At 34.2% G+C, this 27,878-nt stretch overlaps 1 protein-coding gene across 10 annotated transcripts in view; it reads left to right on the forward strand.

Annotated features, from left to right (window-relative positions):
• Window positions 1-27,878, forward strand: part of OLA1 (Obg like ATPase 1) — a 164,446-nt gene that overhangs the window by 134,252 nt on the left and 2,316 nt on the right. For 9 of the 10 annotated variants that reach the window (XM_081584615.1, XM_081584620.1, XM_081584613.1 and 6 more), the window contains 3 exons: window positions 23,235-23,375; window positions 24,063-24,159; window positions 26,205-26,327. In XM_081584615.1, coding sequence (XP_081440741.1) covers window positions 23,235-23,375; window positions 24,063-24,159; window positions 26,205-26,327 — 361 coding nt within the window. The remainder of the gene's footprint in view (window positions 1-23,234; window positions 23,376-24,062; window positions 24,160-26,204; window positions 26,328-27,878) is intronic. The other variant, XM_081584617.1, reaches the window with a different exon arrangement.

Here is a 27,878-nt window from a genome sequence, read left to right on the forward strand (position 1 = left end):
CATGTATGGCACAGCAAGTGTCCAATTCTAAAGAGCAAAATAAATGCAAACCACCATTATGGTGAACACAAACAGCCTGAAAGCAAGTTATCAGTAAGCAAATAATTGTTGAACTGTTATGAATGGAATAGGATGTTGAAATAGGGCATGATTGGCTGATGTTACATATGTCCTTGATTACCTTCCCAGTGCTTTTATCCTAATAAGTGACATTCTTTGTATTCCCTTGGATGGCTAGACAGTCTGACACTGAAGAAGAATAAATATTGCATGTGGTACACATTAAGCTGTCATCCAAGACAGCATTTATAAAAAGTAACTGGAGAAATTCATAAGAAATTCTGCACTGCTACAGTTTCCTGGCTCCAGTCATAATTGTCAAAGTTCTTGACACATTTAGGTCTTCAGAAATGATTTAGGTTTACAGTGGCTTGGTGTATGAATAATTATTAAGGATTTGTGTTCCCATATTGCCTTAGGATGTTAATGTTACTCAAATGTTGTATTTTATGGTAATTTTTATTTTAAGAAGTGTCTCCATATTGGTAATAGTGACATATTTTCCATCTTATGGTCTTCCTTAAAAGGATTTTAGACAATTCATATATTGGAAAGGAAGAACAGGAGTTTTTAAATACTTAGTTTATCTTTAATCTGTTGGAAAATATTGCTTGCTTGTATTTAGTACAGGCAAATAACTTTCAAAGTAAGTATTTTTGTTTTTCTTCTCCAGCAGCATTGGAAAGCCTTCAAATGGTCCAAATGTTTTCAAGTTATTTCCAAAAAGCCAAATCACTACTTGGTGTTTTATTTAGGAGCCTGATGGGCTACAGTCCATGGGGTCACAAAAGAGTTGGACATGACTTAGCAACTAAACAACATGTTTTTAATTCACATACTTTTGTAATTTTAATATAGTTTTTTAAGGCAGAGGAGTATTTTATTTATTTCAGTCACTATTATCTCTTAAAATTTCTTTTGGAGGAAGATGTGTAAAAGATATAATATCATACAAAAATAAGCATACCTAAATAAAGAAATTATGAATGCATATTTAGGCAAGCATTTTTTAAACTCTTTTTACTTTTGCTAAACTAGAACACTTCTCCTTTTTGTGTATATGTGGTATGTCACATAGTAACTGAAGGTTGCCAGAAAATTTTCTTTTTTATATTTATGTAACCTGACACGTTATTCTAAGCCTTTTGAAATTGAGTAATTAGTATTCCCGTTCTATAATCTAATCAAGAATATAACATATTCTATCAGCTGATTACTAGGAAAATGTGATTAAGTATCAGAATGGTTTAGGATGCAACACAAATATGAAAATAAAATACAGTGTCGAGTTTGAATTATGAGCTCTACTTTGGGGGAGGACAAGAGATCACTCAGGATTTCTGTGACAACTATCTTGTGTTAGTTTTTAAATTGCATAATTTTAATTTGGGGTAATGTTTTGGGGGATATTGTCTTTACTTTGAAATCTAAACCATCCATTTGAATTGAAGAAACTTTTCTCCAGGTATAACACGGCTCAACTGTTACCTATAGCTTTTAACTCTCTAGGCCACTACAGAGCACAAAATATTTGCCCAACTGGTAAATTGAACTGTAAGTCCCACTGTGGGAAATTGCTTTGCTGTGCTCCAAACAGCAGTTATCTTAGTAATTGTACCTGAATTCTTTGTGGCTAATAGAGCGTAGAGTCCATTTTACAAGCAGAAAATTATTTCTCTTAAATACTTTTAATTATAAACCCCCCAAATAAAATGTGAATCAGTAAGACCATAGTGAGAGGTTAAACTGCATCATTTTTAATTGTTAGTGCAGAAAAGTGAAATTATTTTTCTTTTTAGTATAAAACTGTACATACCAACATTTCACATTCTAAACTGGAGCTCCCAACAAGGAGCTTATCAGAGCAAATTGTCTAGTCCATCCCCTTCCTCACTCAAAACCTAATGACCCTTTATCATCATGGTTTAGATTGCTGGACACAGATGTGAGAAAATACAAGTAATCTACAGGTAACTACAGTAGCTGTACTGATGTTCTCAGAGAACTGACTGCTGGGAAGATAAAGAGCTTCCCACAGAGTCTGTGACTTTCCGGCAGCAAAGCACATCATGAGCTCATACATGAAGTTTTATTTGCTGAAGATTCACAATAAGATACATTAGAACATTCAGCAGGGACTCTTTTTAGATGAGCACAGAAATTCTGGAGGGTTATTAGTTGATGCACCATTGCAGAGCATCATGTTAAAATTTTTTAAAAGTTCAGTAGTATTAATTCTTTGGACAAGCATCAAAGATTACAAACACAATGCAGCATTAAAATTTCTTGATATTTATACAATGTACTAACAGACCCTAATCTCTTTCTCTTCACAAAAGACTGAGCTTTCTTCTAGAAAGTAATTTGGTTATGATTTTTAATGTGAAAGCGTAACAGCAATTTCTCAAACTTCATACTAAATTGTATTTCAAAGAACTTGTTTGTGGCCAGGTGCTCTGCTTTTGTTAGCTGCTTAGATGATGATCAGTGAGGTAAACCCATTTATCTATTTGCATGCAGTTGAGTAATTTACCGTGAAAAGAACGATCATTTATTTTTTGTTTTGGGCTTAGTTTTTTTTTTTTTGGATAAAGATACTGCACCTGTAGCTTAAGTTTTATAATTGTTGGTTTAACTATTATTTGCAGTGATCATAGTTTATACAGCTTTAGAAAAACTACAATGCAAAAAATATTTACTTAATCTTTTTTATGTATGAAGTGTTTTGTTTTTAGTCGTTGAATTTGGTTTAAGTTTACTAAATTGGGATGAATCGATATGAATTAGACTGTCTGAACTTCAAGTGTGTGTTTCTTTTCAAAAATCAGTTGCTCGTCGTATTTTTCTAAAAGCTAATTAATTTTGTTTCTGTAAAAACTATAACTCCTGGACTAGGAATAGTCATATTTCCTTCATATGTCAAAATAAACTACAGTCCTCAAATCATTTTTAGAAATTACCATTTAGTGGCTGAAAGATAAAGACGATTTTCAACAACCCATGGTGGTTAAGCAGCTGACAGCCAACAAAAGGAGTAGTGAGATACTTGGCTTATTCATTATATAGTTGTATGGGGTATGTACCTAACTTATTAATGGAAAATATTGAAATGCCCAGAAAATTAGGGAAGATACTGGCTGAGTCTTTTAAGCTAGATTCGAAGTCATTTTTGTTTCAAAAATATTATACTTTTAAAAGCAATTCCTTGCAAGTAGAGCACCAAAATTACATCAAAAGTACCTGCCATCTTAAGTAATTAATTTAATGTTAAGTTTCTAGTATAGAATGACCATGAACAAAGTAATTTCTTATCAGAAAACAGAAAAAACAAATTATCTGTAAGTAGAATTCCTATTATTCTTACAGCAATTAACATCACTCTTTTGATATAACTGAAATATTTTATGTTGCATGGCATAGATTAATCTAAAAAATAGAAGACTGAAGAATTGTTTGAGGCAGTAGTATACATTAATTCTGTTTTTAGTTTGCTCTAAGATCTAAAGAAACAACTGTATTTGTTTCCATTTAGCAACAAATAGGAAACATAGAACTCAAAATTCTACAAAGTGTATTTTCTTACCATCTTCATGTTTAAAGGGAAAGAAACCAGGGAAGCATGTGCAGTATAAGATTGTTTTGCATTTTTGTTTTTACATCACCAGATTAAGTATAATGAAACCCATCTGCGAATTGTAGGAAATACTCATTGGTTTTTGTCAAAGACTGCAGTATGGTTTTTTCCCTTCTTTTTCTTCTGTAGTTTTTTTTTAATTCAACAAGATATACAGAAAATTAAAAACCTTGTCTGTTATAAAGTTTTGTTTGAGCTTTTTAAACTGAGTGATTAGCAGAAATAATGACCCTGTCAGCCTTAATCACATTAAAATGTGGTTAACATCATTTAATTTTTTCCACTTAATATGCAAAAATTTCCAGTAGATTTGCAGTGAAGGCCATTGAAATTCCATTAGAACAAGAATAAAAATTTCAGGCATCATTTATTCAGAGAAGGAATAAAGGTCTCGATTGAGAACTGCTGAATCTTTCTATTAGAGACACTATGAATCATTACATTGAATGTACCTTACATTTTGATACACCTCTGTCTGGCTTTTTAAATGGTTGAAAGTCATGTTTTATCATTTTTCATGAGGAGAAATAAACTAGAATTGCATGATTTTATAAATATCTAAAAGATTACTGAACATTTTATTTTGTACTCCCTCAGTCTGCTCAAAGTATGAAGTTATTTGTGCCTGAAAAGCAAGATAATGAAAGAATTGATTATTTTAACAAGGAACAAACTACATAACCAACCCATGAAATGGACAGGTTGTGTTTTAAATAGTTAATTTGGTATATGCCAAATAAGAAATTTAAAATTAAGCACCAAATGGCACTAACTCTTTGCCAAAGTTCATAGCTTATCATTTGTGAAGCTTCCCCTGGTTGATTATACTAAATTAGCTGTGTGTGGGAAAAGGCAATGGCACCCCACTCTGGTGCTCTTGCCTGGAAAATCCCATGGACAGAGGAGCCTGGTAGGCTGCAGTCCATGGGGTCGCTAAGAGTCGGATGTGACTGAGCATCTTCACTTTCACTTTTCACTTTCATGCATTGGAGAAGGAAAAGGCAACCCACTCCAGTGTTCTTGCCTGGAGAATCCCAGGGACAGGGGAGCCTGGTGGGCTGCCGTCTACAGGGTCGCAGAGTCGGACACGACTGAAGCGACTTAGCAGCAGCAGCAGCAGCTGTGTATGAATTACAATTGAAGCACATTCTATGGTTTCTAGTACTGTTTGTCCTTTTATGATCATTTTTTATATTTATTTGTTGTGATGTAGTAGGAAAAGCTTAATTTTATTTTCAGCAACTAAGAAATACGTACCATTATACTTTCCTTGCTATGTTTGCATTTACCAGTATCCTGTAAGATGTATATCGTGTGGAATGTTTCATCCCCATATTAAGAAAAAAAGAAAAAAAAGTCCGTTACTGTATATACCTGATAAGCAGAAATGGCTTTGTGGAACCATTCCTATCTTTTGGGTAATTAGGTAATTATACAGTGTTGTGGGGTTTTTTGTTGTTTTTTTTTTAATTTGTATTTTGTTCCCAAACCATTTGAACCCATTATATAATTATTCTGTGTGTACTTTGTAGTAAAAATACCATTGGAGAATTTATCAGGAAAAGTGTTCCGTGCATGTGCTCCTCACAAAGGATAAATTTCTCCATCCTGGTGTGTTTCTGTGTCTGTGGAAACCTAAGAACACTTAATTGTCTACTCCTCCTGTCCACCGCACTCCTTTCTCCTGCCATGGTTGGCTCCTCGGGCCTAAGAAACCCCTTCCTTCCCTGACTGCCTTGTCTAGAATAGTCCCCAGACTGCTCTGTGTTCACAGCATCGTGTGTATTTGCTTGTGAGCACTTATCACAAGTTATATAATCTCACTTATTTGTCTCTCTTTCTGTCCCATAAGCATTTACACTCCCACGGGAATGAGAATCATGCCTGCTTTGTTTATTTTAGATCTCCAGTGCTTGGCACCAGACTTGGTAAATTTTGTTGATTGAATGGCTGGCTGGATGAAATCAATTAACTTTATCCCTTATGTTTCAACTTTGACTTTTAGTCTTCATTAATAGAAATATGTAGATCACTTGAAGTCTGTCTGTTCTGGTTAGATATATCAAAGGTTTAGAGCACAGGTAGATAGGTGTCTATGCCAGGAGGCAGTGGATGATTTCAGAAAGTAAGTATTTTCAGCTTTGAGACCCACACAGTCTCTGTTAACAGCTCCTCGCCCTTGCAAAGGCAGCTATAGACAGTATGTAAACAAATAAGCATGGCATTGTGCCAATAAAATTTCATTTATGGACACCTACATTTGAATTTCGTATAATCTCACTGCCACAAAATAGTCTTCGTTTGTTGCTGCTGTTGTTGTGTTTTAGAAATAACTTTAAAATGTAAAAACCCTTTTCAGCTTGTGGCCTTACAAAAATGTGCAGTGATTTGCTGATCCCTGTTCTATGTACTTAGCCAGAGACAACCTTTCGGTTTTGCACATGATTATATATCCCCACTCATCTACTGAAGTAGTTCCTCCTTTCTTTCTTACATCATCAGTTTTTCCTTCCCAAGTGGATATTTCCCATCAGCATATAAGCATGCTATCATTGCTCCAGTCTTTAGAACAACAACTTATTTTGACCTCACTTGCCTTTCACATTGCAGCCCATTCTCTCCTTCCTCTGAAAAGTTATATAAGTAGTAAATGAACTTAAATATCTAAGATACCTATCATTTTCTACTTACAAAAGAAAAAAGTTGTACGGTTGTATTTTTTGTGTTACTTTGTTTGCAGATTTTCTTTATTTAAAAGAAAACTAGATAATAAGACCCCATTGGGAGGCAGTGTGGGGAAGAAGAGATGTATAAAATAACAGATGGGAGGAAGGCTCGATTCTGTGTACCTTTCTCTTTCTGTCTCTTTCTGAATAAACTGCTTAGAAACTTCATGACATTCTCTTTCTTGTCTGTTGAGTGACAAACGTATCAGCCTTCCGGTTGTAAATTCTTCTGTTTACTAATTTCCTCTCTGCCTGCCATGGGTCTTCCCTAGCAATTAATAATTCAGTGATTCTTGTTAAATTTTTTCGCTTGCCCTCTGCACTCATGCCTTCAACTCTAACCGGTATGCTGCTGCTGCTGCTGCTGCTGCTAAGTCGCTTCAGTCATGTCCGACTCTGTGCGACCCCACAGACGGCAGCCCACCAGGCTCCCCCGTCCCTGGGATTCTCCAGGCAAGAACACTGGAGTGGGTTGCCATTTCCTTCACCAATGCATGAAAGTGAAAAGTGAAAGTGAAGTTGCTCAGTCCTGTCCGACTCTTAGCAACCTCGTGGACTGCAGCCTACCAGGCTCCTCCATCCATGGGATTTTTCAGGCAACAGTACTGGAGTGGGGTGCCATTTCCTTCTCCGAACCGGTATGCTAGTGGTTCTCAAAGTTTAATGTGCACCAGAATCCTCTGGAGTGTTTATTAAAACAGAGATTGCTGCCTTTACTGCCACAGTTTCTGATTCGTTAGGTCCGGGATGGGGCCTGAGAATTGTCAAGTCCAACAAATTCCTAGCTACTGCTGGCACATAGGTGTTACTTTGAGATGTACTGCTCTCTGCTAATGATACACAAATCTATAGCCTTAATTTTCCTCTTAGCCCCTTTCAAGTTTCATTATTCCAGACTGGCAACAGGAAATCTCCATTTGGCTCTTCCATTATCATTATGAAGCTTAATCTGTGTAAAACTAAACTCCTTATTTTTTCCTATAATACAACCATAGTAGAAACTACTTTCAAGCTTTTTTATCTTTTTTAGTACTACTGGCTCTCTTTGAATCTTTTAAGCTCGTTTCTTCAAATCATTTTAACATGTGTTCTTTCATACATCTGATTCAGTTAATCACTGAGTTACATCTTTTTTCTTCTAAATCTGGCCCTTGTTCTTTCCTCTTCCACTACACTGCTTATCAACCCAGACCAAAGCCATATTACTTCATTTTGAAGTTGGGTAACAGCCTGCTTAGCTTATCATCCTTAACTTTGTAGGTTGTTTTCCTATAAACATTCTGTTTGCTTTAAACATATTCATTCTGACATTTTCTCAATCGATGATCCTTCTCTGAAGCATAGGAGAGTATTGTCACAATTTGGGATAGGCAAAGATCCGTTGGATGAAATACAAAATTAAAAAAAAACTAATATAAAAGAAAAAAATTTTCATTATAATGTATAACTTCTGTTCACCAAAAAACACTATTAAGAAAATGAATAGATTAGCCACAAACTGGAAAAATATATTCATTATACATATATCTGACTGAGGGCTTATATCCAGAATATATTTTTAAATTTCTACAAATGAATAGCATAAAACCAATAACCTAATTCGAAGAATGGGCAAAAGACTTATACATACACTTCACAAAAGAAGATGCGTGAATAAACATGAAAAGTACTCAGCATCTCTTAAGTCATCAGGGAAAGACAGTTTAAAACCACAGTAAGATATGATTTCATAATCACTGAAATGGCTAAAATTAAAATAACTAAGAACACCAAATGTGGACAAGGAAGAAGAACAGGAATTGTTGTATCACCTTGGAAAATTGGCCATTTATTTTAAGTAGACATCTACCCTCTGACCCAGTAATTCCAACTTTTAGTATTTATCTAAAATAAATGAAAACATATGTACATATGTTATAAATATTTTTGTTTCACAAAATAATAACAGCTTTATTCATAATGGCCCCAAACTGGAAGCAACTCACATTAGTAGAAAAATGGATAAATAAATTGTGACATATTTATATGATGGAAATCATACATCTCACCAATAAAATATATAGATCAGCATGGAGAGGCAGTGGGGATTGACTGGGAAAGATCATAAGGGAACTTTCTGGGGACATTGAAAGTGTTGTCTATCTGGGGGTGGTGGTTAAATATGTATATAAAATTCTCAAAATTCATCAAATTGAACATTTAAGACCTGTACATTTTATTTTTATTAATCATACTGCAACAAAAAATAATTTTAATAAAATTAAAAAATCCCCTTGTTCCCCTGTCAAGTATATCCAAATATACATTAAAATACCTAAAAAGATCAACAGGCTGACTTGATAAGTTGTGTGAAAATGATAACAATGTTTATCTCGTTTATCCTACCAACGCAGCACTTTGCTAAATATTCTTTATGCTGTATATTTCATCCCCATAACTTAATTATTTTCTCACTGGAAGTTTGTACCTCCTATCCTTTGACCTGTTTTACTCAATCTCCAGCAACAACTCTCTAGCAACCACCAGTTTGTTCTCTGTATCTGTTGAGTCTGTTTTCATTTGTTTTTTAGATTCCACATGTAACTGAGATCATAGGAATTTGTCTTTCTCTGACTTATTTCAGTTAAAATAATAATACCTTCTAGGTCCATCCATGTTGTCACAAATGGCAAGATTTCGTTCTTTATGGCTGAGTACCACTTCAGTGGGGAGGTGCAGGGGAAGGATGGTCTTTATCCATTCATCTATCAGTGAACACAGGTTACTTCCATGTCTTGGCTATTGTAAATAATGCTACAGTGAACATAGGGGTGCATATAACTTTTCAAATTAGTCCTTTTCTTCTTTGGGTATATACCTAGAAATGGAATTACTGGATCATACAGTAGTTTTATTTTTAACTTTTTGAGGAACCTTCATAATTTTTCTGTAGTGGCTGCACCACTTTGCATTCCCACCAACAGTGCACAAGTGTTCCCTTTTCTCTCCATCCTTACTAACAAATGTTATTTGTTGTCTTTCTAATGATAGCCATTCTGAAAGATGTGAGGTGATATGTCACTGTGGTTTTGATTTGCATTTCCCTGATGATTAGTGATATTGGACATCATTTCAAGTGTCTTTTGACCTTTTGTTTTGTTTTTTTGCAGAAGTGTCTATTCAGGTTATCTGTCCATTTTAAAATCAGATTTTTTTTTTGATGTTGAGTTGCATGAGTCCTTTATATAATTTGGATATTAACTCTTCAGTTATCCAGATCTCTCACTGTTGTTTTCTGTTGAGGTTATTTGACATTTTTGTGTGTGTAAGTAAAGTACAATGAACATCCTTGTAGCCATCCAAGAAAGTACATTTTCCTTAACCCCAGCCAATACTGGATGTTAGTCTTGGATTAATCATTTCTCAATTAATAGCCCAAAGGTGGTATATTATTTTAATTTTATTTACTTGATTATAATGTAAAGATAGGTGAACTTTAATGACTTTTAGACTAATTATTAGAGAAAAGATGTATCTACACTAGGAACAGAATTAAACATAGGCTTAAGTCAGTTGTATAGAATTTGATATCTCATTTATAATTATTATTTTGGTGTATTCTAGAAGCATAAATCTTATTTAAAGTAAGAGAAACTACTCAAGAGTATATTTAATATGTCATTAATAAAATTGCTTTTGGCAATTTCTTTTCAAGTGAATTTAGCTAAAACAGTATATAAATATAGCCGGGAATGTGTAAAGGTGATAGAGAGAAATCTTTGAACTGAGAATGCAAGCAAAGGAATAAAGGTTTTATTAATTTTGTGTTTCCCAGTATGGCCAGGGAAGAGGAAATGAGACATTGCTTTTCATACTCAGAGACAAGCAACAAATGATTCCTGGACTGACTGCTTTGATTAATATTGGTTTAGAAATTATAGCAAAGTCAAATATACTTCCTATAGGTTCACTTCAAATCTGTTTTTCTTTTAATATATTTGCACCTTAGGTAAATTTTTGCCCTTCTTGGAAACTGCCAGAATCACTCAGCAGCAATTTAATGAGTAGCAAAACTTGCCATTTTCCTTTACCACAGGTAGGACAGTTTAAGGAGAAAATAAGAAAGAAAAGAAATCCCTATAAATAAAGTTTGAAGTGGTTAGTGCTTAGACCTGTCTTCTCAGATAAATTTGATTAATAGCCAGATCACAGATAAACATACAACACACTTCTTTTTAAGAAATTGTGTTCTGAACATTGAGGTGTTCAAAAGAGGCAAAGCCATTCTTCGCTTTATTAAAAATAGATAACATATGTTGATCACTTACCTTGTATCAGATACCATGCTTAGCATGGTACTTTCATGCACTTTCTCATTTAATCTTCACAGCAATCCTGTGATGTAGATACTATTATTATCTCCCATTTATTGATGAGAAAACTGAGTCTTTAGAAAGGTTCCATGACATGGCTAGGATAACTTCCTCTGTTTGGCTTCAGTACTCTGTAACCATATTCTATACTGCCTCTCTTGGCAAAGGGATTATGTGTGAGTATCCTTTAATTATAGGATTCCTTTCATTAAAGTAAATTAACTTTTGTGTCTTTTTTACAAAAGCTCCTTTTACATACAATGTCTTTTCAATAGAATAATGGACTCCAATGTATTATTACATGCTAGGACAAACTACAAACTATGAAACCAACTACAAATTTTGATAGATGTGATTCTACCCCGACATTTCCCAGTTATCCCTTTTCTTGTATAAACACAGGCTACTAAAGCCAGTTGGCACTTTAAGACTATGCATACCAAATTATGTTGAAATAGATGTTTCTATAACAGAATAATCTTTCAGAAGCAGCGTGTCTATCTGCAACTACTGAAGTTTGCGTTAAGAACCCGTGTCTTTTTAAGTGCTTCTTGCTTCTCCACTGTCCCCAAATCGCTGTTCTCCAAAAATACACAAACGGTGACTTTCTCTTTTTTACCATGACTATTTACCTTGGGTTTGAATCCTTCTGTGTCGGCTCCTTTATGCAGTCCATGTGTATCCCACATGGTAAATAGACTGAGGATTTGGATCATGAGGGAATGGACTCCTTTGTTAGAATATGGAAGCCCCCTCCAGAGGATGAATTAAGGACAACTTCAGCAAGAAGTATCCATATGGGAAAGGAGGTCTGTGCAGATTGATTCTGACATACATACCCATACTGATCTTTCCCTTGGGGGTTTCTTTCTTTCTTACTTACTTTTTTACTGTCATGAACAAAAACTCCATTCCTTTTCTGCTTTTCCTGTTTTTATTTTTTAAGTTACATAATTGAAAAGACCATTAAATGTATTGGTTTCTCTTCCTAAAATTCTCTATTTTAATGAGGCCAAAATCTTCCTTTATCAAGATTGTTTATCTTCTCCTCTTAATCATGCCTGTGGTACATTACTTCTCCCATCACAATGCTTATCATGCTCTTTTTAAATTATGCATTTATCTGTTTTTCCTTCCCCATTCCTTACACCCCCTTTTTCAAAGTTGATTGTTCAAGATTAACATAATGCTTATCAGTACACTTATTTACTTACTGTATATGTTTACAATCATTGTGCTTGCATTCTTTCCAGTTACTTTCCTATCTATAAAAAGTTGGTTAGGCAAGACTTCTTCCCAGAAATACAGACCCAGTTTTTTAAAGAACCATCATTCTTTACTTCCAGGCAATCTAACATTTTTTTAAATTCTGTATTAAGCCCACACACTGATAGGAGACAGCTAAGATTGGGGACTAACCTTTGAAGGCCTCCTGTGTTCCAAGCACTTGAATACATCAGCCTGTGAGGATATATTATTTGTGTTGTTGGTGATGAAACTGAGGTTCAGGAAGCTTAAATAGCTTTCCCAGAATCTTATAGCTAGTATGTGATTAAACTAGCATTTGAATTAGTATTTACTCCAAAATCACTGCTTTTTCTATTGATCTCTTCTATTTCTTCAGGAAGGTTAGATATTGTAGGATCAAAATGTGCAAAGTATTAGCATTTTTGTCTTTTATTTTTAAATTCTCAGTTTAGCTTTGGGTTTTTTTATTTTTCAGATAATTAATATGCACAAAATTTTCCTTTTTAAAGTGGGTTTTAGTATATCCACAATTTGCCACCATCAACACTAGTTTCAAAACATTTTCGTCACCCCAGAAAGAAGCTCTTTGCCGATTAATAGTCACTCCCCATTGCTTCCTCTACCTAGGCCCAGGCAACCACTAATCTACTTTCTGTGTCTTTGAATTTGTCCATTGAGGATATTTCATATAAATTGAATCATACAATATGTAGCCTTTTGTCTGTGGCTTCTTTTATTTAGCATAATGTTTTTTAAGTTTCATCCATGTTGTAGCATGTATCAGTACTTCATTTCTTTTTATGACTGAATTACTTTCCATTGTATGGATATACCACTTACTGTCCATCTTTTTATTTTTTTTTAACCATCCTAGTGGGTATAGAGGACTTCCCTAGTGGCTCAGACAGTAAAGCTTCTACCTACAATGCGGGAGACCTGGGTTTGATCCCTGGGTCGGGAAGATCCCCTGGAGAAGGAAATGGCATCCCACTCTAATACTCTTGCTTGGAAAATCCCATGGACGGAGGAGCTTAGTAGGCTATAGTCCATGGGGTCACAAAGAGTTGGACATGACTGAGCGACTTCACTTCACTTCAGTGGGTATAGAATGATATCTCATTTTGGTTTTGATTTGCCGATTTCTCTGATGATTAGTGATATTGAACATCTTTTCTTATACATGTTGGCCATTTGTATATCTTCTTGGGAGAAATGTCTGTTCAAATCCTTTGCCCATTTAAAATTGAGTTTCTGTCTTTTTATTACTGAATGGTAAGTTTTCGTTATTATTTAGTGGTGCTTTTTTATTGAAGTATATAGTTGATATACAATATTGTATTGCTTTCAGGTATACGGCAAAGTAATTCAGTTATATATTTTTTCAGATTATTTTCCATTGTAGTTTATTATAAGATATTGAATATAGTTCCTTGTGTAAATGCTTGTTGCACATCTATAATTGAATTTTTTAGTATAGTTTCTTTACTCGGCCCTTATCAGAAACATACTTTCCAAACATTTTTTTCCCATTCTATGTATTGTCACGTCACTATCTTGATAGTGTCTTTTGGTGCACAAAATTTTAAATTTTGATAAATTCTAATTTATTTTTTCTTTGGTTGTTTGTGTTTTAAGTATCATATCTAAGAAACTATTATTGCCTAATCCAAAAATGTGAAGATTTCCACCTGCTTTCTTTGAAGAGTTTTATAGTTTTAACTCTTACGTTTAGATTTTTGGTCCATTTTAACTTTTGTTTGTGGATATTCACTTGTCTAAGCCCCATTTGTTAACTGTTATTTCCCTATTGAATTGTGATAGTACCCTTTCAAAAATCAAATGATCATATCATAATCTCAACAACAACAAAAAAATCCCAAATAACCCAATTTAAAAATGGGCAAAGGACTTGAATAAACATTTATCCTAAGAAATGTCCATCATTGAATGAAAGGATAAACAAAATGTGTTATATACATACAATGGAGTATTATTCAGTCTTTTAAAAAAAGAAAATCATGTCATCTGCTATAACATGGATGAACCTTGAGGACATTGTGAAGTAAAATAAGCCAATCACAAAAAAAGACAAAAGCTGTATGATTCTACTTGTAAGAGGTATCTAAATTAATCACACTCATAAAAACAAAGTATAGTAGTTTACAGGGGCTGGGGGTGAGGTAGGGTGGGGTGTAGTAGTTCAAGCCACAGATTTACCTTGGGAATGAAAATCCACTATATTGTGATTTTTTTGCTATCATAAGTGGTGCTGGAAATATTGCAGTGAACAAAATATTTTCAAAAATTCCTTGCCCTAATAACTGAGTAAGTGGGTTTACCAGTGGGGCTTCCCAGGTGTCAGTGGTGGTAAAGAATCTGCCTGCCAATGCAGGAGACACAATGCAGAGACACAGGTCCAGTCCCTGGGTCAGGAAGATGGCCTGGAGTAGGGAATGAAATAATGAGTGGAAGACAATAAACACTAAAAACATAATATATATAATAAGTTCTACGAAGAAAAATAAGTCAAAGTGAGGGAATAGAGTGACAGAAAATGGAAAAGGAGAGCTTTTTTTGTTTTTTTAAGATGGTAGAAAATAACATTTAAGCAAAAATTTGAAGTGCTTTAAGATTTCAGCACTTGTATTCACTTTCTGGCATATGGCATAAAATGATAGAATTTGCAGTCTTTTTTTTTTTTCTTTTTGGCTACATTTGAGTTATATTTTCCTTGGTTTGAAAGCAGAATTTGCAGTCTTAAAAGGATCACTTAATCATTGAACTTTAGAGTTGTTGAAAACAACAGAACTCTTTCTTCTGATGAAATCTGATGCAAAAATCCAGCATGGCAGAATGATGCAGCTCTGGTTGAAATGCAAAAGTGGAGAGTTTCAAACCTCCCTCTTGTTCCTCTCTTTCTCTTTCCACTGTTTCTCCTCCTAGCACCTTGAGAGTTCATGTAGGGAACCCAGAACCGTTTGAAAACTACTCAGCATTTTGCAGGTGGGTAAACTTAAATACTACCCATAGTCCCTCAGCTAATTATTATCAAAACACTTTCCACTTTGTTATCCATTCAGAAAATGTTTGAATGTTCACTATATGCCAGTGCTGTGCTAGTAGAGTTCTGTAGATATATCAGGGAACAAAGACAAGTGCTTGACCTCACAAAGTTTTTATTGTACTGGGAAGAGATAATCCCCCCCAAAATAGGCAATTTATAATATAGGTTGGAGTGTGGTAATAACATCTATCTATATGGACGCTCAGGGAAAGCTCTACAGTAGTTGCTATTCTAAAAAATAAATTAGAGTTAGACCTTTTAAGAGGAGCTGCATTCATATATTCAAATGAAGAGAACCCTAAAATGTGGTCATAGTCAGTATCAGGATGCTACAAATAATAAAGACAATCCCAGCTTGTAATAGTTAAACCCAGGGTAGTTTGTCTCCAGGTTTGGTTAATTCAGTGTTCCTGTGATAGTTTTAAGAACAAGGGTTTTTCTCATCTTTCTTTACATCCATTCTTTTGGTTAAAGTACAGCTGTTAGAATTCTAGAGGTAAAATCCAGACATAGTGTCCAGCAGAGACACTCTTCTTTACCCTTTTTAAGAGCTAAAGGAGCCTTTCAGAATCTTCTTGAAGCCTGTAGCAATCTTCCTCTCATGCCCTATTGACCAAAACTGGTTCACATGGCAACTCTCAGTCAAGTTGCCAGCTGGAGAATGGGATTACTATGATTTACTCAAAGTAATTAGGATTCATCTTTATGTTTCCTCCTGTTTATTCATTGCAACATTTGTGTGTGTGTGTGTACACAAATGTGTATATGTACAAATGCCACTTTTAATACAGTGACTGCAAAAATGAACAGGGTTTTCCAGATAGTGCTTCTGTGAGGTCCTCATAGGGAACAATTTGTGGTAATATCCCTTTTACTTGATATGAATTCAGATTTCACAGAGTCCTCTCTGCTGGGCTCATTTCTTATAATTTGAATCTAGATTCCAAAGCTAACTTACAGATGTTTTTCCAGGTATTGAGGCTTACTATAATAAGAGAGACGTAATTATGTCTTATAAAGAAACTGTTGACCATAGTAATTCTGTCTAAACTAATTATTTTTACCCTGAATCTAAAACTTCTTTGATACTGCAGGGGTGTCAGAGCAAACATTTTCCTTATACTTCCTGAAATTCTGGTAACTTTTTTCTCTTTTGGTTTTGAGCCTGGGAGATGTAAGCAGGAATTTTTCTATTATTCTCACTCCTCTCTTGTCAGTGGGATAGATAGTCAACAGCTGCTTAGTTATCAATTGGTCTGCAGAGTTCTTGCAGACATTATCATGTTTTCACTTAAAGTGCTTTTATTTTCAAAGTCCTTTAATTCATTGCTTCTGAAAGTTTAGTGTGCGTGTAAAATACCTGAGGATCTTATTAAAATGCAGATTCTGAGATTCCTCATTTCTAAAAAGCACCCAGGTGATGAGACCACACTCTGTGGAGCAGAGTTTAATTGTTGTCCTGCACAGTTCCATCAAGTCAGACAAGAACATTGAAACCTGAAGTCAATTACGTAAATCACAGATGGGGATCTCCCTTAGAAGAAGGATTAGATTTCCAGAGACTAATAAGTAGAAGTTTTTGGTATTTCTTCTTTCTACCTCTTTTTTTCCCATTGACTTCCTTAATAACCTCACTCTGTTACTTTATTCAAACAGAATTTTGAAGCGTTGGGAACTTTGGATGTCCTAGAGCTAATTATTTGGTCTTGAATGAATATTGTTTATGGGGTATATGTTTGTTTCTTTTAGAACGCTGAAAATGAGCATTAATTTGCAGTGAACATGTTTGGAAAACGGAAAAGAAAAATGTGATTTTCTTAAAGTCATTATTTGAGACTTTGAGCAGTTTTAGTAAAAATGAGAGGAAACCTGCAAGGAAGAAGACTAGACATAAGCTCAGTGTTTATCAGTGCCCCCTGGATTTGTGGTATATCTATACTTTGGAAAATTCTTCAAGAGATGGGAATACCAGACCACCTGACCTGCCTCCTCAGAAATCTGTATACAGGTCAAGAAGCAACAGTTAGAACTGGGCATGGAACAACAGACTGGTTCCAAATCGGGAAAGGAGTACTCAAGGCTGTATGTTGTCACCCTGCTTATTTAACTTCTGTGCGGAGTACATCATGAGAAATGCTGGGCTGGAAGAAGCACAAGCTGGAATCAAGATTGCTGGGAGAAATATCAATAACCTCAGATATACAGATGACACCACCCTTATGGCAGAAAGCAAAGAACTAAAGAGCCTCTTGAGGAAAGTGAAAGAGGAGAGTGGAAAAATTGGCTTAAAACTCAACATTCAGAAAACTAAGATCATGGCATCTGGTCCCATCACTTCATGGCAAATAGATGGGGACACAGTGGAAACAGTGACAGAATGTATTTTTTGGGCTCCAAAATCAGTGCAGATGGTGACTGCAGCTGTGAAATTAAAAGATGCTTACTCCTTGGAAGAAAAGCTATGACCAACCTAGACAGCTTATTAAAAAGCAGAGACATTACTTTGTCAGCAAAGGTCCATCTATTCAAAGCTATGGTTTTTCCAGTAGTCGTGTGTGGATGTGAGAGTTGGACTATAAAGAAAGCTGAGCACGGAAGAATTGATGCTTTTGAAGTGTGGTGTTGGAGAAGACTCTTGAGAGTCCCTTGGACTGCAAGGAGATCCAACCAGTCCATCCTAAAGGAAATCAGTCCTAAATATTCATTGGAAGGACTGATGCTGAAGCTGAAACTCCAGTACTTTGGCCACCTGATGTGAAGAACTGACTCATTTGAAAAGACCCTGATGCTGGGAAAGATTGAAGGCAGGAGAAGAAGGGGACGATAGAGGATGAGTTGGTTGGATGGTATCACCGACTCAATGGACATGAGTTTGAGTAAACTCTGGGAGTTGGTGATGGACAGGGAGGCCTGGGGTGCTGCAGTCCATGGGGTCTCAAAGAGTTGAACACTACTGAGTGACTGAACTGATACTTGGAACAACATGAGGGGAACTAGCTTAGTCAAGGCCACGTACTTAATGACATGGACAGAGTCTTGTTAAGCCACACATCCTCTGATGTATAAGTTGCATCACTTTCTGAATACTGACAAGGGCTCTTGTCAGCAGTTAATAGTCAATCAGAAGCAGGATACCAGTGCTATTTTTTTTTTTTTTGTTAAGACCCAGATTCACATAGAAAACCATGTAAGATATGTATAAGGACCTAATGTTTTCACAAGTAACAATTCAAAAAATTTTAAATCTACTTTGACATTGGAAAGTAGAATAAGCAGATTTGAGAGAGTTCTAATGTTCAACCAAGATACCATAAATGGTATTGTAACTTGGCTTTAGTGCTAAATTGTGTTATCTTTAAAGGATTTTTAGAAAATCAGAATTTGAGTAGCTGGGGATAGTTGAATGGCTGGATGGGCATGAAGTATAGAAAAGAATAAATTAAAATTCATATTAAAGTATATTAGAGAAAAGTATTTCAGGAGTTTAAGTTGCAAAAATTTAGTTTTATGCAGAATATCAAATAGTACCATTGAGATTGCTCTTTTCCATTGTAAAGGTAAGTACTATTTTGTGAAATCAGTCTCAGTTTGGATCTGTATATGAAACTAATGTGTCTGTGCACCATATGTTTGAATCAAGTATAAAATCTATTTCTTCTTATGGGTGATGGTAAAAAAAATGTATGAAAACTGTTTTATTAGGACACAATAAAATGGAGAATTTAACTTTAGTATGGAAAACTTCCAGTTAAGAGGGTGGACTCAACCAATATAGGAAGCTCCCTTCTTGTTTCTCGCATATAGAAACATCAGAAGAAATAACCAGGAAAGATAGTATTTTTGATGACGTAGTATTTTTAGAATACGGCAGGACTTGAAAACAAGAAAACGGGTTCTCTAGGTGTCATAAATAAAGAGGAAACTCTGATAGTAGAAAGTGAGCTCTACAGTGTATGGCCTTCAGGGAAAATATCTCATATGGCTAAGAGGCCTTAGTGTCCATATAGGAATAAGACTCAAGGCACAGGCTACCGGTGCCAGTACTGCACACTCGTAAAATGTAGAAAGAGCTGTCCTTTCCATGTCAGACACTAGAAAAATGCACCTCCAGCTCGCACCCCTTCTATAAAAGGGAAGAAACTGTTATTCTCAGGAAACTAGAGACTGGGGCTACACCGTCTGCATTACCAATAACCTAGTGCAGAAACTCTAAGCCTCAAAATGATCCAGAGCCCAAAATCCTCCCTAGGTCTTTCCCTAGAAGGGAAAAAACCCACAAAACTATGTCATAGATATATCTCAACAACCCAGGGGTTTGATCACAGATTCTCTTGGAACAAAATAGCTCCTGTCAAATGATCACACATCCAAGAATAATAGTACATACACAGGAGCCACCTGTTTTGAGAGATTGATTAGAAGATGGCATATTAAAGGGGGTCAGGCAGAGTTATATACAAGAAACTAGAAGTAATTAGAACAATCTGAAAGAAACCTTCAATTAATCTTTTAAAAATATTGTAGGAAATGAGAATTTATTAAACAAGAATAAAATGTTACCAAAAAAGAACAGGTAGATTTCAAAGACAGACAAATGTAATTTTTAGAAATAAAATTTGTATCTGGGAAGAGAAATACAAACCATGTAAATTAACCCAAATAAAATCAAATTATGAAATCTGAAATTTCATGACTGGATAAGAAGGTCAGGTTATAAAACCAAAGATAAATTTGAGACATAATCTTTAGGAATCTAAAGCTAGCTTAATACTGAAGATCCCATTTTGCCAAAGACTCTAACATATCAAAACCTGCCAGTGTATTTCAAAGCATAACCCTTTAGCCTTAAAATTGATTGTCCCTGCTTAGTCCAATTGCTGTGGAATCATTACTAGGAGGAAAAATACAACTAATGGAAGTTCTTTCCATTTGTCACTCATAAAACTTTGGGGAAATCAATGTGGCTCTGACTCCTTATCAGTAACTCCAGCTTTGTGCAATAATCTATTTATATGAATTTATAAAATGAATGTTGTGAAAGTCTTTACAGTTTAACTCCTTGGGAGTATACTGTCTTTACTGTTTCTTCTCCCCTCCTATAGTTTGGTATTCTATGACAATATCATTATTATTTTGGTTACTGTTAAGATAGTTTTCTTTCTTTTTTTTTTTTTTTTTATAAATTTATTTGCTAACATTTGTGTATGGAGATTACTATTCAGTCACTTTGACAGAATGTATTGTACTTGAAATTGTTTTTCTTGTACTGGTCCTGAGCGCAACTTTGATTTTCCATATCCCTCATGTGCCATAGCTCACATTTTTGAGATGAGTTTGGGGTACGGTTTGTAGCAATAGAATAGATAGCTTTCTGCAAAAGGTAACTGGTCCCAATGGGGTTCAAACTTGTGATCTTGGCCTCATTATCACACTTTTGTAACCATCAGACCTAATAGATATATTATATGTATTTTAGTCTATAATCTTGAAATCAAGTTATATCTTTAATTACTCAAGGTTTATTTCAAATATGTAATTAAAAATCACTTTGGGGCATTTCTCACTTTTGTTTGATAGTAAAAGTAACAAAAGTAAAGCAGACAGCCAAAGAACCTAACTCACTTTTCATCTTCCCTGTGTTTTCTATGACAGGGAAAGTCACAAAAGTGAAGCTTGCAGGCAAAGACCTAACTCACTTTACGGAGAGTGCCACGGTACCTTTTTCTTTTAGTGAGGCTATAGCAGGTCTGATGTCAGTCACTTTAGAGACCTTTAGACCTCAGTGCTCATTTATTGCTAAAATGTACCAGCTCTGCTTCTGCATTATGAAGATCATCTGTCAACACTTTGAGATATTCTCCTTTGTTATTAAGCTTGTGATGCTCTACACTGTCAGGTTTTTTGCCAATTATAGTTAAGGTACAATAGTGTATTCACCAGATCAAAGTCTCACATTGGCGGTAGAGGAATGATTTGTAAGTCTTTATTCATCTGAATTGTACAATAGAACACCTGAGGAATGCAAATAATCCCTCTGAGGAATCTGCAGGAAAGGCTGTTAAAATGACAGGGTAAAACTATTGTTATTCTGAATTGATGTTTTAGCCAAAGTCATTATTTCTTATCTTGTTGTCTCATAATTGTTCTAGTTTTGTTAGCTATGTTGACCATATTTTTGAAACAAAATGTGTATGATATTTTTGTTTTCTTTTGCATGGGCTTTTTTTTTTTTTTGCATGGGCTTGTTTTATTTTACTTTCATTGAATCTATATTTGGTATGTTATTTTTCCTTTTTTTATTACATTTCTGATTTTTGATTCTGGCTTGCATAATGTATGTTGCTAAACCATCAATGATAAATTTTAAAATACAGTTTTGTTTGAATAGTGTAAGTCTATAAAATAAGTTAGAATCTCATAATGTTCTTTCCTTCATAATTTTGGGTAAGAAAACAACTGGTTTGGATTTCCTGTTTTAAAGGACATATATTTGATTCCAAAATACATCTTAGGGATTGGTCCATTATTTCTAGGATGTGACCAAAAGGGAAGAAAAAATATTATGAAGATCAAAAGTCACTGATAATTTTTTTTTTGCCACACCATGCAGCATGTGGGATCTTGGTTCCCCAACCAGGGGTTGAACTTGTGCCCCCTGCGATGAAAGCATGGAATCTTAACCACTGGACCACCAGGGAGTTCCCCATTGATAAATATTAAATAAATAAATTGTAGGTTAGCCTCATATAGCAAAAATGTATGAACTATTGTGTGAGTTTTTCATTCCTTTATCCCATTCTACTCAGTAGTCCATGTTCTTAATTTTCTTGGTTTAGTTCTTGTGTTTCTTATCCACTGTAGTGACATTTACATTGTTTTTTTAAGGATTTCTGCCTCAATTTTCTACCATGATAGTTATTAAAGCCTTGGTCTAAATATGGGAGACAATTATAAGACTGACATACATTGAACTGTGAAATCTATACCCATTTCCATACTAAGTTCTATCCCAGAATCATAAGCGTGTCTGCTGTGATTATCTGAGAATAAAAAATATTAATAGTAATTGCTGTTAATATTTGTGTATGATATGCCAAGCTTTACTTTTCTAGGTTCTTTACTTACAGTATAATATGTACTCTTACTATTCCCGTGAATAAGGAAACTGAAGTTCAGAAAGGTTTAAGGTTTACAAACCTGCCCAAGAATAAAAAGCTAGCATAGTGGTAGGATCAGAACCTAGTTAATATACTCACTACACTTATTTCATTTATGCTCTAACTGCCACTTTGCTAAATTACTCCATGCTTACAAAATTCTGTAAAGCAATTATCCTTCAATAAAAAAAGAAAAAGAAAAAAAATTCCATGCTTGGGAAGAAATCACTCAATAATGATTTTGAATTTGAAATGATTCTGAAAAGAATCAATAATGTCTTTTCAGGTAATACTTGATATCAATTTCCTAACTGATTTGGCTTTCCAAACCCTTTTCTATTAAAGGAATTTATTTCCTCTGTAGTTTTGTTATTCATGATCCTACAAAAGTGAGATTCATAAGAACAATGTATACATGATCAGCTAGGTTTGTAAACCTGTATTTTTGGACTTTTTGGGGGGATTAGCAAAAATTTCAAAACCAGTGACAACTGTAAGGTCTTGTTAGTCTAACAAGGAATTGAACCAGGCATATCGATATCCGGGGGGGGGGGAACAAATTATTTATTTGTCAAAACTCCTCAAAATTAGCTGATACTTTTAGGTGTGATTCCTATAAATCCAGAACTTTGTGTTTTTTGCTTTTTAAAAATTTACTTTGTAAAGGAAGATAATAAATCATAACATTGAGATTCTCAAGGTCACAGGTATTAACACTGAATTTAGTATAACTGGAAAAAGTTTTAAAATATTTGTAAGATAGTTCCTATAGATAATATGTTAAAGTAAAACTAGATTACAGTAAAATATTATGGCGTATACCTGAAGCAGTTGCTGCCTGTTAATGCCTTGACCTTGGAAAGCTATACACAAAAAGATGGCATCATAAAACCGTGCAATTCTTATGAATATGTATGTGCTACTTGATAATAATGAATGTGGTACAGTCATGCATGCACTACAAGATAATGTTGTGCCCTTTTTTGTCTACAGGTTGATAAAAATTAAAGAGTGGGTGGACAAGTATGACCCAGGTGCCTTGGTCATTCCTTTTAGTGGGGCCTTGGAACTCAGATTGCAAGAATTGAGTGCTGAGGAGAGACAGAAGTATCTGGAAGCGAACATGACACAAAGGTTAATTAGCATTCATTTTCCCTACACTTTATTATCAACTATTTCCTTGCAGTAATTTAATTGCTTGCGCTGATAGAATAATAAATGACAGAGTAATTACCATTATAAAGAGGGAATCTTCTCCTTTCTTTACCATGAGACAGAGTGAAAAGATTTATTTTAAATTAAGTTTTTAACTGTCATCTGTCATCTCCGTACAGTGTTTTAATTATAACATAGGTATTAGTTATGTATATTTTTGAGAAGGAGTGATCGCCAAAACTCTTTCGTCATGTTCAGTGGGGGCGGGGAAAGAGTGAATCAGTTGCCTTAATTTTTTCTGAGTAACAGTAATATATTGTTTAAACATTGGATTTCAATCAAATAATTTTGCTTTCATGACCCACGTCTGGGATATAATTGATATTGGAGGAAAATAACCATAGAATGGGTAGATCAAATTTTTCTTTTTCTATAATAAACAATTCAAAATGATATATTCAAACTAATATAATTAAAACTAATTTTTGAAGAGATTTTTTAGGAATAGTTATATGCTTTCTGACCTCTTCAAGTGTATTATAAAAGAAAAATGGTCATTTACTAATCTTTCTAACATTTTCTGCTTGAAATGAATATTTTAGGTTCATTCTGATCTCTGGCACAATCTACTTATATGTTGAGTGAATTTGTTTCATTTTATTTCAGCGCTTTGCCAAAGATCATTAAGGCTGGGTTTGCAGCACTCCAACTAGAATACTTTTTCACTGCAGGCCCAGATGAAGTGCGTGCATGGACCATCAGGGTAAGATTCATACTTATTCATCAGCTATATCCAGTTCCACACTATTGAATTCAGATTGATATCACTGACTTTGAAGTTTGTCATGGTGGCGGTTAGCTAGTCATTACAGATGAGGTTTTTGTCCAGGATAACTTTAATTATTTGTGAGCTGCTGAACAGTGAAAGTGGAGCGGCATTGATTGAGGCAGGTAACAATTGATTCTGCCTATTACATAGTCTGAATTTCTTCATCCTGTAGAATCTGTCTACCCTCCTCCTGTGGTCAGAGATAAGACGCACCAGTATTGTGCTTGCTTAATCTGTGTGACTGGGTTTGTCTGCAGTGAAATTGATGTTGCTTTTCATTTTGTATTCGCTAAGTTTGTTTGGGTTGCGGGTGGTTCTTTCCTCCTTTGCTTTGCTCGGATTACATTTTCAGCAATAAAAGCAATATGACATCATTATGCTCTTCATAGATACACAGTTGGGCTCAAAGAGCTAAACTCAATGTGTAATAATTCATGCCTTTTAAAATTTGAATTTATAGAAATAGTGTTTATTTTTACAGTGTTTTATATTCAGTCTTCTTTAATAATGTGATGCGTATTTTTAAAATATTGATATATAACTGATTACCACCAGAAAGATTGACTAATTTATTCCCAAAGGACAATAGAAACAGAACTGTAATGGCTGGCTTTTAAATGAAAATACATTGTTATACCGTAGTTACTGTTGAAAAATATTTTGAAACGTATGTAATCTGAAATCGTGTTACAGAATCTAAAAATAACATCTGAACTTTCAGAAATATTCAGTGTCTTATTCATTCTTCTATTATGCTTTCTTAGTGTATGGTACATGATGAATTTTAGGGCTGCTTTCATTCCTGTTTTCACTGACTACGTTAATTTATTATTACATTTATTTTGATTTAAGATGGATAGGAACATGAAGTCAGTTCAACATAATGTTAAAGGCGTCGTGTGAATGTGAGACTCACTTTTCTTTGATCTCCTCTTTTCTTTGTTAAAAAAAAATGTTTGATTGACTTATAACTAAGGTCCTTTTATATCGACATACAAATTATGTCAAAGCAATTTGGGTTGGTAAACAAATTGCCAGTGTTTATTTTTACTATATATTTTAAAGCCTTAAAACTTCCAAACTTAAGTATGTGCAGAAGGAAAGATAACATGTTCTGGGCTTGAAAACGTGAAAGCTGGTTTATCTTAAGACTGATTGTAAGTATCCATGATTTAATGTGCTAGGATATTTAGTCAGGTAAGCATCAGTGAGTAGCCATATTAACCCAATACATCTTTTATTGTAAAAACTGTGCTTTATAGTGTCAGACTTCTTATCACTTTAACATGCTTTATTAAGCAGCCTTTAGGTCACCATTATTTCTCAAATTTCTTTCCATGGTTGTGTGTGTCTGGAATGTATGTCCTTGTAGTTTAACATATGGGATAATTATAAGACATTTCTCTTCCTATATCAACTTGGATTTTCTCTCATGGGGGTTAAAGGCAGAGTTTATTATGTAAAGTGTTCAAAATTTTATGAGGATTTTAAAATTATTTGCTGAACACAGATTGTATGATTTGTTGGAAATATCTTTAAAATGTCCCTTTATATATTGATTTTTATATGTTCTTTAGATGAACTGAAATTTTCAAGGCTTTTTATCTTTTTAAAACCTTTGATAATTCAGCTTGAAAGCTACTTTTAAAATCCTTATTTTTTTTTTTTCCACTGTGAAGAATAGAAAATCGAAATGAAACCTACACCAAACCAGGCCACTGCATCTAAATCGATAAATCTGTGGATGACTGTTAGGAAAAACAAAGCTTCGCTTCTTTAACATCTACTGATTTGTCTGTGCTAAATCTGCTGCACTGATAGTGCCCTATATTGAGAATGTTCTAATTGTATATCAGACATCTTAACTGTTATTAAACTAAGTTTAAGTTGAGCCCAACTGCAGATAAAAGAAAGAAACTTTACGCTTTTAATCAGTCATCTTAAATGCAATTAGTTTTTCCTGGTCTTCCTTTTCAAAGAAAGGGACGAAGGCTCCTCAAGCTGCAGGAAAAATTCACACAGATTTTGAAAAAGGATTCATTATGGCTGAAGTAATGAAATACGAAGATTTCAAAGAGGAAGGTTCTGAAAATGCAGTCAAGGTAAGGAATTATTTTCTAATTTCATACTTAATAATTTTTGCTAATATTAAGATACTCATGATTAAAATGAATGATAACAATCTTTTAAATTGTGTCAGCATTAGTGTTAACTATCAGCTGTGTGTACTATCAACTGAGCCATAGATATTTACATACTTTTAGGCAGTTTTTTTAATGTATAAATTGTTAGTAATTTTGTGGTGTTTTTCTAAAACTGAAAAAGAAATTTTAAAGCTGGCTTTAAGTAGTTATCAATAATTTCAAAGAATTTGTTCACTGACCAGTGAAAACTTGCACTTATTATACTTGAAAATCTGAAATAAAAGTAGTGTGTATATGCATATGGATTAATATATGCGTATGGATTAATTCAAGGAAAACAATGCAAATTTGGTCAAATAAAACCTGTTTTTGCTGAACTTCATGGTTGTACTTTTTTAAAAAAAGATCTCTGAGAGCTTAATTTGCTTTCTCAACACTAGAGGGCAGGTCCAAAATTGTGCTTTATTTTAACTAATAAGTATAATTTTGTTTGCATCCACTAATAGTGAAGCTGTGTTATACAGACGTAATGAATGATTTCTTTTAATGTGAACTCTGTTACAGACTTGATTTTGTTTGACTTTATTAGGTTTACTTAGCAAAATCCAGTAGGTGTGTCAACTCTAATCAACAGACGGGTCAGGGAGGTAAACTGACATTATAAGCAGGCATCTTTACCTTTAATTTGTTATTTGAAGACTAGTATAGAAAATGTTTTTAAAAAATTTTTAAAGAAGTCTTGTATATTTCCTAATTCTAAAGAAATGCAAAAAAGTTTATTTCAAGTTCATTCTCATTGGTATCATTGGGGAGATCATATGGAACAGCAGGACTATAATAGAATTGTTGAAACCCCAAGAAGAGAAGGGGGAAATCTTGGTGTAGCTGGTTCAATGTGGAATGAGAGCCATTTTGTTTTTTTAAAAGGAGTGAAAGAAGTTACAGGTTATAACTAAACAAAGTCATTAACTTCTCAGTGTTGTCATTGTGTCAATAGATAAATATGCAAGTTCAGTGTATAAAGATTGAATTTTGTCAAGGATACTAATTAGACTTGAAAAATCTCAGACTATTTTTCAACATGTTATGTCATGCTGGCATATATATTTTTCATAGACTAAAGGTTAAAATAAGGATATTTTTCTATTATTAGAATTCAGAAATCAGACGCTTCTTTTTTATATTCTCATGGGATAAGCCTGTTTTACCAACCCTTAATAGATGTCTATGTTGTAGTGAACTTGAAAGTTATATAAATTGTGAATACTTCCTTTAACAATACAGAAATTTTATAATATACAGTAAAAAAAAAAAAAAAAATGTTTCCTGCTTGGAGAAATGCTTAACACTAACTAGGAGGTTTTATGCAATAAACTGGAAAAGGTTGACCTCTGGCTTTTCAGCTTAGAATACCATGAAGTATTTTATGTTTTTTTTGTTTTTTTTTTAATTTCCAAAACTAACATTTCAAATTTTGAACTCCAAATTAAATAAGGCATTTATGAATTC

This window comes from Giraffa tippelskirchi, chromosome 3 (genome assembly GCF_054371585.1).
Source record: "Giraffa tippelskirchi isolate mGirTip1 chromosome 3, T2T-mGirTip1v1.2.pri, whole genome shotgun sequence".
In the NCBI taxonomy this organism is placed as follows: Eukaryota; Metazoa; Chordata; class Mammalia; order Artiodactyla; family Giraffidae; genus Giraffa; species Giraffa tippelskirchi.